We start from the raw sequence: 14,783 nt of genomic DNA on the forward strand, positions 1-14,783 counted from the left end.
TTTTTTGGTGACAACCTCGTTTCTTGGAATTCTAAGAAACAACAAGTAGTTGCTCGCTCTAGTACTGAATCTGAATACCGTGCTCTTGCATATACAACTGCTGATCTTTGTTGGATTCAATCTCTACTTAGTGAACTTCGAGTTTCACTTTCTTCTTCCCTGGTTTTATGGTGTGATAATATTGGTGTCGCATTCTTATCAGCAAACCCGGTATTTCATGCTCGCACAAAACATATTGAAATCGATTTTCACTTTGTTCGGGAAAAAGTTGCTCGTAAACAACTACTCATCCAATATATTTCTACTGAAGATCAAGTGGCTGATATCTTCACCAAAGGTCTTTCTTCTCATCGATTTGCTCTTTTACGTAGCAAGCTCATGGTTTGTGCCTCACCTTTTCGCTTGAAGGGGATGATAAAGTATTAAATAAATAAGAGAAATTATTTATTTATCTCCTATTAATTAGGCTAAATATAATAACCAAATCCTATATTTTCTCAATTTAGTTATTTCTCTATTACTATTATAAATATAATAGATAAACTATTGTAAAGATTATTCATTCAATCAATAATATTATTTCAATCTTTCTCTTCAAGAACTCAATCAAATAGCTCTTGTTTATTTTATCAATTCAAGAAATCTAACTATTGAAATTGTTAGTATAAAAAAAATGGTAATTAGGTTAATTTTCTACAAACAGTCAAATTAAATTATACTGATCAAACTTAACCGCTGATAAATTAGTTAAACAATATATATAAAATAAAATGATAATTATAAATTTATATTTATAAACTTGTATAATATCTTTTAATGGTACAATTAAAGTGAGTCCGTCGTTACAATTAGTAAAAAATAGTGATAGAAGGAGGGAATTTGGGAGAAGAAATGAAGGAGAGAATGACTTGTCACTACATCAATGACTGGAAAAAAAGATAAAGGATGAGGAAAGAGACGGGAGAGAAGAAAGAAAATTTATTAAATTTTCAGCGAATCAGATTGCGCCACATCATTCTCTCAAATTTCATCACCCAAATTCTCTCTCGATCATTTCTCATTAGTAAATGTGTTAGAAGGGTGTTTTCGTCCAAAGAAGTCTAAATACTAATAATGAAAATGTTGAGAATTTAAGCATTAATAAACATTTTACAGTACAACCTTAACCAAATATAAATTGTTTATGCATTTATATATCAATAATCAGTTGATTTTGTAAACGTTATTTACTCTTTCATATATGTAAATCATATTTGAATTTAATAAGAATTCATTCCTTATACAAAAAAAATCATCTTAAGGTCATTTCAATTTTAAAATAGGAATAGTTTTTATAGATATATGGAGTGCACACTCAATTTTGAAGTAGGAATATTCTATAGATAAACAGAGTGCCCACTTGATTACTCCACTTATATATTAGAGTGCAAATAATCTTTGGATTGGACAATGGACTACAGTTTGAAAATTGTAGATTATATTATAATTTTTAAAATATTGAAAAATTTAGAGAATAACATCCAACTAGTAAACAATAACTTATGGAGAATGTGGTCATAACTTAAAGTGATGCTAGAAAATGGAGACAAGCAAGAGACATATATTTGATATGATTTATTTGTATTCCATGCATATTATTCATAATGTAGTAGTTACTTCTTTAGTGAAAAAATAAGGAAGAATGGGGGATATGAATAATGAGACATAATGCTAGACAAGGAGTGGAAGACATTGCAAAAATATATATATTAAGAACAAAAGAAATCAAGTACTAGAATTTTATTAATTCTAAAACCTTTCTTGAGATTAAACTCAAAAGTTTATAACTAAGTAACACCAATATATAGTCAATTTAAAAGTTTCTATAAGGCCCTCCATAAAGTATTAGGTGTCGGTAATAATCATCAGCATGATCGATATTCAAAATATTATAATGATATTGTTCGTTTGTATATGATTGTGTCCGCGCAGCATCGGTTGTCTTCCCATCCGGAGTTGAAACTTGAAGAACCCGACAATAAGCAGTTCTATCGATTTCCTTCAAATAAGGTATAGCTCCGAGCCCCATATCAATTTCTTTTTTATCGTTTGTATTAAAAACTTCTCCACCCCAATCAACATATGTTGCTAGTTTCCTTAGATCACTAAACAACCCTGCCGGCCAAAATCCTAATCGGATATTATTCCCAACTTCGACCCACCAGTTACCGGTTGCTTGGTCCTACAAACATCATATTCCCCTATCAAACATTTAGTTATATATTTAAAAAAAAAAGTTACTTATTTATAAAGATTGAGAGAATAAAAATACCCTTGCTATGTAGAATTGAACATCCCACGATTTTTTATCTCCAGGTTTATAATAATTTTTAAAAACGTAATCAATAGGATAATCTTTGTTGACAAGTACGAACCCCGGACACTTTGTATTAAAACATTGTGTTAGACCTGACTATTATTACAATAATTCAAAATAATTATAAGAAAAATGAATAAAAATAAAAAGATTAATTAAAAAAATCGATAGATAATAATTACATACCTTAAAATATGTGTAAAAACGAATTTGATCATCACCGTTTAAATATGGATCAACCTAAAATAAGTAAGAAAAATATCAAAATTATAGTATATATATATATGATGTTATAAGGAATATTGAAAAAACAAATGCATTTCCTTAATAGTTATGGTAATTTTATGATAGAAATGTATTTCCAAAACTTAAAACATTAAGAAAAATAAATAAAAAATTTACCCTCCATCCAATTTGAATCAAATCTTCATTATTTTGTAGTCTTAATCGAACTCCACTATATTGTAGTCCACTAGCTTTAGGTTTATAGACACCTGCTATCATTCCAGCTCCATTAAAAGGGCCATATCCTTTACTAGTTTGGACAATAGCAACCTATATTTAAAGTTTTAGTAAAATTTCATAATTTTTAAATATATATATATATATAGCGTTTCGAAACTTACATCGGGATTGGCTCGTTCAAGAGATTCAAATTTCGACAAATATTTCTTTTCCCTAATGAGATCCGCTTTTGTCGTTCTTCTAATAGGCACACTTCCAACCGGACAACCTCCTTCTTTAAATATTTTAAATGGACGTGCATTGATGGAAGACGAATTATTGCTATTATTTTTGTTTACGTACTTGTAATCCATCTTTCATTTAATATAAAAATGTTTAAGTACATATATCTCCATAAAAAAAAAATTATTTAAAAAAATTAAACATTCATTATATGAGAAAATACCTGAGGATAAAAAGTATGATTCTTTAATAGGATATGATCAAAGGCTGGTTGCTTATAAAAATCTATACAGTCGTATACATCACCATAAAACGTCTACAAAAATAAACATTATTGGTTATCTCAAAATATTATAACAAATCATGTGACCATAACTGAAATTTTATTCTTTATTTGTCAATTATAAATTTACTTACCGTAATTGTGGCGAGTGACGGTTTGTTTATAAGACGAAGTTGTTTCTCTAATTCTAAATCTTCTTTGTTAGATAACAAAATAGCCCCAACTTCAAAGCAATTGCCTACTAAACATATGATCACAAAAATTGAAATCTTTATACCCATAATTTCCTGCACAATAAACATGTATATTTAAGAAATAATAATCATTCAATAGAGATTAGAGACAAAAGAATCACATAACTTAAACAAATTGAATAAATTTTAGAGATATTGCTAAAGATAATTAATTAACCTTTTATCAAAGTTCCCTCATTTTTATACATAAGAAATATCTCTTCCTATATATATGAATCTTCACGTCCTCTTTTGTAAAGTATGTAAATGGTAAGATATCAATAATTAATTATAGAATCGTATATTCGTATATCCTAATGAAGTATTTGATAATATAATTAATTACTATTTTATACTTTAATAACTAAGAGAAAATTGATGTATTTATTTTATATTTAAATGAATGATGGATTGAAACTCTTAAAAAGTAATAAATCTAAAGATTCTATAATTAATTATGTAAATCTTACTATATATAATTTTTTTATAAAAAATAATTTTCATTAAATTCATATAAGTTTTTAACCTCTAAAACCAAAATAAACATAAAAATTAAATATCAAATTATATAAATATATTGAGGGCCAAAACGAATTAATTTGAGTTCCTAAATGATGAAGCTTAAATAAATCAAGTCGAACGAAGCAAGAAACGATGTTGGAATAATCTATACAAAATATTCTAAGCGACGGTTAAAATTATCATTGGCCAAAAATTGACAACGCCTAAAAAGGTTCTGTCAAGTGAAAATGGGTAATCTATATGGCTGAAATAGTGAAAAATTCTATAAATAGTAAGATAGATGTAAAATGTCATACATATAAAAGATCAAATCATCCGATTATTTAATCTCATTTATTGTTAAGAATGACGAATAGAAAAAAGAGAGAGAAAAGCTCTGAAGATTTGATTCGCGATCGGCACAGGCAACACGATCGGCACGGGCGACACGATCGGCACAGACGGCACGATTGGTATAGCGGCACGATAGGCACAAGAAGAAATGCACGGACGACATGATATTGTCATGCACCGTAAGTCATCAAATCGACATCGGAATTATCATTAATCAAAGAAAGCGTCATCGGCACAAGCGGCACGACATGATCGGCACAGGCGACACAATAGGCACAGGCGGAACGGGACGATCGACACGGGCATCCCGGTATTGTCTTGCGCCGTTCATTAAGTGTTGCTAGTCTATGGTTTCTTATACATTTGTAAGCGCCGTTAGATTTTGCCCTCGATTGCGGTTTACTTTTGATCATCTCTTAGGGTTTCTGCAATTAATTTGTTCTATTACTATGTCTCTGCCATAATGGGGAAGTGGAAGAACAAAAGTAATAAATCAAAAGAAGTTAGGGATTTTGTGCTGGAAGAAATTAAGGAAACAACAGTCAAAGAATTTTTGAAGAAGTTATCAAAGAACAGCAGGATACCAACACAATTAAGCAATCTACTCCAACTACTGCTGGGAAAAATCATATTGAAAATAATGCAGGAAAACAATGGGATAATGAAAGAGCTTGGAAGATACGCTATAATGAAAGAGCTAATCTGTTTGGCCTCAAAAATCAGATTACAAAAACTTCTTATGCATGCCAAAATGGGAGAAATTGTCATCAATAAGGAGAAATCACAACAAATTACAATTCAACTCAACACTCACTATCTTCAAGACTGGAATCTGTTGAAAAAAGAAGAATATGAAGAAATTGGTCAATGGTCAGTTGCTACAATGAAGGAACTAATGAGTAATGAAGGCTCACAAATCTAAGTTATATACTATCAGGAGCAACTCGACATGGAAAACTAATGAAGTCTGTAAGAACAACAATGCAAAAAAGTCAGAAAATTATTCTTATAAAGGGAAAATCTACTTGGACAATACACAGACAAAAGTGGAGGTACTGAATTCTCTATTTGAATTTAAATTGCCTATTAAAGTAGAGGAAAACTGTATAAAGGAATAGGAAAATGTAGTTGTGGGAAACTACATAGGAAAAAACAGAGTATCCTTCCCAATTACTAAAGATGCACTGTTGAAGCAATGGGAAGGAAAAGGGCTGGAGAAAATTTCAGCAAATGTTCATGATTTATATTTCCTTAAATTCAAGAAGGGATCTAATCTAGAGGAAATTCTAGAAAATGGGCATACATATATAGGATCTAATTGTATGAAGTTAGAAAAATGGTTCGAAGACTTGAACCTATTTAGTAAGCCAAAAGAAACTGCATAGATATGGTTCAAGCTCTGGAATATACCTGCACATATGTACAATTCTGAAGCCTTAGTCATTTTGCAGGTTTATTAGGTAGATCATTATACATGGATCCAATTACTGAAGGAGGAAAGCACCTAACATTTGCTATAATTAGCATTGAGGTGCATCCTAAAAGCACACTGCCGAAATATGACAATAGTAGACAGAAAAGGAGAACCTATTATCATGGAAATCACTTATAAGTGGAGGCCAGACAGATGTTCTTTCTGCAATACTTTCCAACATGCAAACTCAAAATGTGATTTGGCTAAGGAAGAAGATTAGAAAATTCATAATGGTCAGAAAGTAAAGATGCAGGAAAACGATACAAATGTTCCTATTTTTAAAGAGCAAAATGTGGTTAAAGAACAAGAAATATAAGATAAAGAAAATTATGTACAAGAAGAAAGCAATACGAAGAAGGAGGTGAATCCTCAACCTAATCATGTTGAAGAGATACTTGATGATTCTCAATCAAATCAAGTTGAAGTGGTTACTGATGAAAACAGAGAGAAGATACTCAAGTTAATCAAGAGGAAGAAGAGAATGTCAATGTTGATACAGAGGAATCTAAAGTTGTTGAGGTTCCAAAGATGAAGCTGAAGGAACTAAAGACAATGATCTCGAAATTCAAGTTGAGAATAACAAGGTGAAGAGCTCAGAAATTCTGAAGAATAATTCTTTCTATCAAATAAGAATAAGTTCATATAAAGAAAGAAATCAAGATGAGAATATGTAGTATTCATCAACCTCTTCAGTTCATCCCCCGTTCATTGCAAGAGGGAGAGGAATGGAAAGAGGAAGGACAAGGACAAGGGGAGAGGAAGACAATATGTTGAAACATCATGTTGTATGGAAATAAAAATCCTAATTGAGATAATTAGGATTTGATACAGTTTATAATCTTTGTTTATAATCTCTATTTCTTTTATGTTTCATTGCTACTAATCAGGTTCTTTAGGGTCGTTTGATTGTCATCTTATAATCTTAGTTAAGACTTGTTTAGTTTTGATTCTTGACTTTTCCACTTTTGAGATTTTAATGAAATGGTTTTAACCGTCTTCCCAAAAAAATGATGAATACGAACTCGAGAAAATATTACCAACAAAATCGGGGTATGAACAACAAACGATCTACCAACGATTCAAAATTTTATTCAGACTATAAAAATTTGAGACGAAAAAACATTATAATTAAATAAGATATCAGACCGAACCGATCAAAACATAATATAAACTCAAATATAGTTATAGAAAGAAAAACGATACACCTCCAATTTAAAAATAAAAAAACAATACGAGGGAAAAAAAAAGTTTAACATTTCAACTTTTCTGAAAGAAAAAAAATATATATATATAAAAGAAATTAAAATGTTTTTTTTAATATTCTACAAACCAAAAAAAAAAGCAAAAAAAACTATATACATAAATTGAAAAACAAGTATATAATAATAATAAAAATAATTCATTAGATCTAAATAAATAAGTACATAATTATTATAAATTTTCGAGATAAAAAAAGGCTTGAAATGAAAATCATAAGGTTGTTTGATTAGAGGTATTATATTTTATTGAATAGTTAGTAAAACAAAAAATAATATTTTGTTGGGTTAATTAATTTTATACTAACAGTCAAATTAATTACTAATCATACTTTTAAGGGAATACAAATAAGTAAACAGTTAGTAATAATAAAATGGTAACTATAAATTTATATTTGTAATTGAGTTAATAATAACCTTTTAATTAATTAAATTTAGATGATTAAAAATTTTTAAATATAATCATTAATTAATACCAATTTAAATATTATTTTAATAATTTTGTTTCAGGTATATTTTTATATTAATTTAAATATATTAATATTACTATTGAATAGAAAAATAAATTAAAATAATAACATAGTTAAAAACTTAAATAATTAGCATATATTTATTTGTATTTAATAATGTTTTAAAAAATATATATAAATTATAAGATAATAATCTTGATTAAATATTAAATTATAATAATTAAGAATATTAATTAATAATGATAATATATAATATTCAAAGAGTAATAATTTTTTGTATACAAAACTAAAAACAACAGAAAAACTACGAGCTATCCCTAGCCACCGGAGATTCAGATAGTTCTATGTTGGATGACGTTCGGACGGAGACCGGAAGACGGCGGCCGGCGACCGAAAGACAGCGACCGGAGGACGGAGGACCGGGGACCCTTGGGATTCTCTCTGTGCAGCACCGGCTAGTGAAACCCTACTTCGGTTTGGGCTTTCTTTGAGACTTTGACTCGCACATGTACGTTGTTTTTCATTTGAATTTGCTGTTTTCAGTATAATGGTTTATTTTGATTGGGATATATAGTCTGAATTATTATTATCCAGCTCAACTTGTATAAGCATTGTCACTCAGACAAAAAGTTTGGATCATAAGTCAGGGCCAATGTTTAATTCGCCAAAAGTTTGGATCATAATTCAGTGTTGAATTGTTTGATCAGATTTGGTTTTTAAGGATATCTATCTTATGGGTGTTTTAATTTGATGTGATTCATGTCATAATTTTGGTGAGGTTGCTTGTGGTGAATATAGGGAACCAAGATAGGAAGTTCTGATCTTTTTATGCTGTCAAGCTACTAAAGTTGTCTATTTTGTGAGAATTCATTTCCATATTTATATTGGTAGTCAAGAAGTCGACAAAACAACCCAACAAAAGAGATCGGATTACATGTAATCTAATTCCAGTGTAAGGAAGAAGGAACATTTTTCTTTGAACTTCTTCGTTAAGTAAGTGTATTGTTTTGTCTCCTATAATTAAAAGAAAAATACATGGATAGGAATGTTGATGAAGGGTCATTAAGGCAATTAATTAGCCCAGGGGTCTTGAAATTCTTCCTGAAACAAACTCTTGATATTGTTTGCATGAGAGCCCTGTTTATATAAAAAAAAAAATTATGATTGAATTGATATGTTTCCTTTTATTTGCAACTACTATCCAATCTTCTTATATCTCATGCTCGGTGTTGTTGTTGTGCAGGTACAGATATCATTGTCACAACTTTCATTAATGTATGCAAGTATGTATGCAAGGAAAGTCAGTTTAGTCGGACCCCAACATCACACTCTGAAGGTTAACAAAATCTTTTATTCTTCCCCATATCATATGGCCTCTTTGTCTTGCTTGCATTATTCATTCAATCTTCCCCCTCTTTAGTTTTTGTATTCCCCGATAGAATTGAGATAAATAACTGCCTCTTTGAAGACAATGCTCATAAGTTTTAATACTCAGTTAGAATTGAGATAAATATGTTAGAGAAGTGGGTGAATGGAAAAATATATCAGATTTAGTGTTGATTGATTGTCCTGAAACAAATTAATAGTTTGCCAAAGTTTTTAATTTTGACGTGCCGAGTTCTGGCACATGATTATATCAAGTTTGATGTATTACTGCGTGTGGGACTTGGTATTGGAACAACACCATTTACCAAAGTAATTTTTCAATGTTCCGAATTTCATGGCTACAAGTTTTGATGGAATCTTCTTAGATAAAACAATCTTATGTAGATAAATGAATGTTAATTGTGAGGAGGTGGTTATGACATAATAATAATTGATACTTTTTAAAACAAGAATTTTTATTTTAAGTACATCTGGTTTAAACCTTTTCTTTCTATTTGTTTCTTTGAAGATAGATAGAAAACTAATAACATAATTTCAATTTCAATAAAAAGTGCAGATATGAGTTTGCCCTTTTGCAATAAACTATTCCAAGGAACCAACACCTCGAAGGATTTTAAAATGAATCTTTTGCTTGAGGATTCATCTTGAGAGAATAGAATGCCAAGCAAAATATGTCAGAAAGAATCGCAATTACTAAAAGAGGTTGAAGAACTTGAGAAGCAACTAAACAAGGTAAAAATTTGTCTTGTGCTTTGGAATAATCTATTTTCTGTTTAAAGGTTATCCTTATATTTTTACCATTTTTTTGTTGCATGCTAGAAGTTTGAGCTTGCATTTTCTTACAAATGTCACAAAATTTTACTTTCTAAAATGTTGAGTTGAAAAACAATATTATTAGTGATTATCTTGAAGATTAGAAGAAATTTTCAAAGTATATATTTGTTAGTGATTTTGAATGGTTGATTTCGAAAGTTAATTACTTAATGGAATTTAGCCGGTACAAGAATATATGTAGGTCTTTCAAACTCTTGAACGTAGTTCCATTAATCATGTGTAGACAGATCTTTAGGACACAAGAATACAAGAAAAGGGACTAATCTTGGATATATCCATGGCATATCAGACGGAAATTTGCTCGTTCTTTTGTTTCTGATTTCTTAATTTTCTCCTATATGTTACAAGTTTTGTTCACAAGAACGAGTATTCAAATGTATCAAGATTTTTGGGCAACTCGCCTCCCTGTGGAACTGCAATTCATCACATATCTCTGTTCTATAGGCTATTTGTAATATAATATATTGTGGTTTTTGCAGATCTCTTGAATATAATGATTTCGTTGTTGAAGAGGAATTCCAACATAATTTCAATTGCCTAATTTTTTTAGTGAAGAAAAACAATAAATACAACATGGTGCACGGTGTACAGGGTAGGGTGCAATTGGGAGGAGATGGTTTTAGTTATCATTGTTGATTCCGGTATAGGTTTTTCTAATCGTGCTTTCGATCATAACGAATAAGTGGTCGTTTAGCCATCATGCCGTCTTTGGGAGATTGTGAATACATGTTATCGGGTTCTCTTATATTCATATACCTATTAATTCTCCATTATATTCATGATTATGATGATGGTTCTTGCCTAAACAGAATATAAAGTGTGTTATCTTGACCTCATCTTGTTTTTTGATTTGATTCAAATCTACATTGAAATGATATTCATATTTCATCCAATGAATGTAATCTCTTTTGGTTGATGTTTTAAAACAAATTTACAATTGTTGTTTCTTATATGAATGTTGCGAGCGAAATTGTTTTGACTTTCAAAGTTGTGGATATTCTTACTTTATTATAAGTAAACTTGTGAAAGAAAGAAATTAGAAAAAATAAATAAATGAATCCTTGAAGAGTTATGTTTCATTTGTACATATAAGACAATGAGATATAGGACGTGTTTTTTTTTCTCTAAAAAGTTTTTCTTCTGTATCAATATTATTCACTTTCTTGAATTATTTTGTTACATAAAAAAATAATAAACATACATTAAAATTGGATAAGAATACACAATTAACATAATAAGTAACACTTCATTTCTCATTAACAATGTTTACATAGGATACATTTTTTTTTATTTTTTTGAAAATGGCTCTACCCACAACCACAACTAAACAAACATTAAATCTTAAAACTCTACCCATTACTTAACTAGCCATGAACTCAAATCGACACATTGGACAATTGGTTTGATTTTCAAACCATTTCCTAATACAACCATCGTGAAAACGATGATTGCAACTAGGTAATGTTACAACCCTATCCCCTTCTTCAAAATCAAAGCAGCAAATACTGCAATGATTTTCTTGCTGAATCCCGGGCAAGAAGTCTTCAACGACGAATGACTCGATGATGTTGTTATCGAGTCTTCGTAGCGGTTGCAACTTGAGTTGACGGGGAAGATTTGGTGGAGTCGGGGAGTAGTACTTGTACAATGTGTACATTATGAATATAGCAATAAAGATTGTAAAGATAACTAGAATAACTAACCATGGATTCAAGTCTCCGGCATGGATTAGCCTCTTAGTGTGACCCGTCTCCCATGTAGGTAAGGTTGATGAATTCTCCATTTAAGTGAGAAAAGTGTGATATAAAATGAGTTGAAGAATGAAATGGAAACAGTATATATATATAAGCAGAAAAAAAAAAAAAAAAAAAAAAGCTAACTCTTTTGATTGATGTGGGTTTATACAAGTTATTTTGAGTTTTTTAAAATTCGTATCATTCTAATTATTAATTACTTAATTTATTTTACAAAATATCAAAATATTATTGTTTTACTTTTATTAAATTTATATTTTAAATATAAAAAATATTTTACTAACGTATCTTATATAAATTTCAAATAACCCATTTTTTAATCAACAAAAAATTCTAAAATCCAAGATCAAACAAGCTTAATAAAAAAAAATAAGAAACAAAATTAATATATCTGATTATAAGAATTAATTTATTATAAAAAAAAATACGGTCAAACCGTCAGAGACTCAGAGAGCAGAGGTTTAGTGGAATTTTCTATAAAAAAAAAACATTAAATGTCTAGTTGGACCCACTCACCATTATAAAAGTTTTAAATAAAATCAGTTAAAAAAATATGAACTTCAAAAAAATCAGCTAGAAAAATCAGTTAAGAAATAAATATATATAAAAAGTCAGCTAGAAAAAATAAAATCTAGAACAAAATGACTGAATTCAAAATAAAAACTAAAACTAAAACTAAGAAAAACATAAATTGAAAGTGACAATTTACTGTAAAGTATATTTCAAATTCTATTTAGAAGCAAATAAAATAATATTTTACAATTTATACTTAAAAGTTACTTAAATTGAAGTAAGTTCTAATCCGATTATTGAATTGAGACAAAGTTTTTTTAAAATATTTATTTTATTTTATCGATCAATGATAAGATTTGTGTATTATATGGTTATTTAAATTGTTTAAATTATTTTAAATATATTAAATAAGTTAGATGGATTGGAATAATCTCCTTCATGAATTTAATATTTTCTTGAGCTGGTTTTAACCAGTTGTTTTAGATAAACCAATTTAGTGGTAAGCAAATAAATAATGATAGAGTGATTTGCATAATATAGAATAAAAATAAAAATAGCACCACTCATTAATTATGACCAATTTAGTGGGAAGGATGCATGTGAACAATTTATAAATAATGAAAGAGGGATTTACATATTAGAGTGCAATATAGTACATAATTTAACAATATCAAATAATTATTTCAAATATATATAACCATACATAATGGACTATTTATAATGGTTACAAAAATATATAATCATACATATTATATCACCTTTGTCACCTATTTCAATTTTAAAAAAAATTATTGGAAATATTATAATTTTAATCTTTTATATAAGTAGTTCGACCATGGTTATAAAACTCTGATTATTTTATTTTATTTTTATAAATTTTCATTTCAGTGATTGACTTTTCTATTTCTATAGAATATTGTTCATTTCTTTAAATTTATATTGTCACTTTATCTTCCTATTTAGAATTTAATGTTTTTCTTCCAATTCAAATCTTATAATATTTTTTTAATATGACATATATTTGAGATGGAGTGAAAAAAGAAAATGTAAAACTTATTATTAAATTGTGTAATTATTTTAGTTACATCAATGCTTTTATATGCAAATGAAATATATAAAATGAAATATTAAAGAACTTAAATACAAATGAGATAAGATTTTTAATTTTACAAACTAAAAAGATTTTTACAACCTCTCATCTACAAATGAGGGAGGTAAAAATGAATTATATTATTATTTTCATTAAATTGTTTGTCCACTAACTTTATAACATTTGTTATAACTTATATTAATTTGATTTAATGCATTGTTTAATTAATAATTTTGTTTGATATAGAAATTTGAATTATTAATTTGGAAAATTGATCAATGGATAGTTAATGATATATGTAACTGGAGGTTATATGGTTGGGAGGCTCTCGGATTCTTCGGATTCTACAGGGGTATTCGGTGGAATTCTTGTGGCATGGAATGAAGACATGTGTTAGATTAAGTTAAATAAAGAAAAAAGAAGAATTAATTAAAAATAATAATTAATTAAATTAAATTAAGAAAAACGTTTTAATTTATTAAAATGAACTTAGAGTAATAAAATTAAGTCAATACGACGTAGTTTTGATGATGCGTTAATAAGTGAATAAACTAAGTCATGAAATTGTTTAATGTGCAGGTACAACTCAAGAGGCGTTAGAAGCGCGAGCAGACGCCTTACTTCAGCAGTAGTCTGAGAAGCGCGAGCAGACGCTTTTCTTCAGTAGCAGTCTAAAGATGCGCGAGCAGACGCCTTGCTTTAGTAGTAGTCTGAAGAAGCGCGAGCAGTCTCCTTGTTTCAACAGCAGTTTGAAGAATCACGAGCAGACGCCTTGCTTCAGCAGCAGTCTGAAGAAGCGCGAGCAGACGCCATGCTTCAGCAACAGTATGAAGAAGCGCGAGCAGTCGCCTTGCTTTACCAGCCGTCTGAAGAAGCGCTGGCAGTCGCCTTGCTTCAGCAGCCGTCTAAAGAAGCGTTGGCAGACGCCTTGCTTCAGCAGTCGTTGGAAGGGACTTACCAAATGTTTTTGCGGGCGACATGAACGAAGTTCGATCCCCATCTGAAAGGAAATGGGAAAATAGACTTAATAGCCTAATGCACGAGTTTTCAAAAACAATTGAAGATCTTGAACTTATCGACTTGGCTTTAGAAGGCGGTCAATTCACATTTAGGAGAGGAAATGGCAATGAGGATCAAGTTCATTCTCGTATCGATAGACTTTTAATTAGTGAATCTATTTTTCGAAGGTTTTCTAATATATTTCAAAAGGTCCTTCTAGAGAGTTGTTAAAATCACCGACCGATTTTAATGGAACACCATATGATGGAGAGAGATGTCGACCATTTAGATTCGAAAATAAATAGTTGATCAAGGAAGACTTTATACCGTGTGTGCAATCATGGTGGGTGAGTTAAATATTAGTTGGTTCTCCGTCGAGTAAACTCTTTGTGAACTTAAGGAATCTACGTAAATTTTCAAAAGTTGGTTCATATGAAATCATGTTTTATTTTGTGCTAATATCAATGACATTTGTAATGAAATTAATGTCATTGATGGGGGGCGAAGGAGATACGTGAACTCTCCACTGAGTAGGTTAGTTCTCGAATTCGCATTGTTAGTAAGTTGTTCGATATAAGTAAGGAGGAAGAAAT

The 14,783-nt window shown here is 29.5% G+C and overlaps 2 protein-coding genes and 1 long non-coding RNA gene across 3 annotated transcripts; 1 reads left to right on the top strand and 2 right to left on the bottom strand.

The window, feature by feature from the left end:
- Positions 1–1,852: 1,852 nt before the first annotated feature.
- LOC124928180 lies at positions 1,853–3,607 on the bottom strand. The gene is made up of 5 exons (XM_047468708.1): positions 3,461–3,607; positions 3,267–3,359; positions 2,983–3,174; positions 2,759–2,911; positions 1,853–2,221 (listed from the first exon to the last, which is right to left on the bottom strand). Exons 1-5 carry the CDS (start codon positions 3,605–3,607, stop codon positions 1,853–1,855), a joined length of 954 nt encoding a protein of 317 aa, XP_047324664.1.
- A 4,338-nt stretch (positions 3,608–7,945) lies between these two features.
- On the top strand, positions 7,946–10,503 carry LOC124923920. Its single transcript, XR_007098274.1, has 4 exons — positions 7,946–8,122; positions 8,858–8,950; positions 9,557–9,732; positions 10,314–10,503. It is a non-coding gene; the product is annotated as an uncharacterized LOC124923920 (long non-coding RNA).
- Positions 10,504–11,194: 691 nt separating this feature from the next.
- LOC124928187 (RING-H2 finger protein ATL40-like) lies at positions 11,195–11,617 on the bottom strand. Its single transcript, XM_047468716.1, has one exon. The coding sequence runs from the start codon at positions 11,615–11,617 to the stop codon at positions 11,195–11,197; it is 423 nt and encodes a 140-aa protein (XP_047324672.1).
- Positions 11,618–14,783: the final 3,166 nt, after the last annotated feature.

Source organism: Impatiens glandulifera, chromosome 2 (genome assembly GCF_907164915.1).
Source record: "Impatiens glandulifera chromosome 2, dImpGla2.1, whole genome shotgun sequence".
Taxonomy (NCBI): Eukaryota; Viridiplantae; Streptophyta; class Magnoliopsida; order Ericales; family Balsaminaceae; genus Impatiens; species Impatiens glandulifera.

What these genes read in the sequence shown, in the direction of transcription:
- LOC124928180 (XM_047468708.1), bottom strand. Translation starts at nt 3,607, where the DNA reads ATGGGTATAAAGATTTCAATTTTTGTGATCATATGTTTAGTAGGCAAT. An exon ending in CGTCACTCGCCACAATTACG is followed by an intron (nt 3,360 to 3,460) that starts GTAAGTAAATTT and finishes TTATTTTTGTAG; the next exon opens with ACGTTTTATGGTGATGTATA. An exon ending in ATCATACTTTTTATCCTCAG is followed by an intron (nt 3,175 to 3,266) that starts GTATTTTCTCAT and finishes ATTAAATGAAAG; the next exon opens with ATGGATTACAAGTACGTAAA.
- LOC124928187 (XM_047468716.1), bottom strand. Translation starts at nt 11,617, where the DNA reads ATGGAGAATTCATCAACCTTACCTACATGGGAGACGGGTCACACTAAG.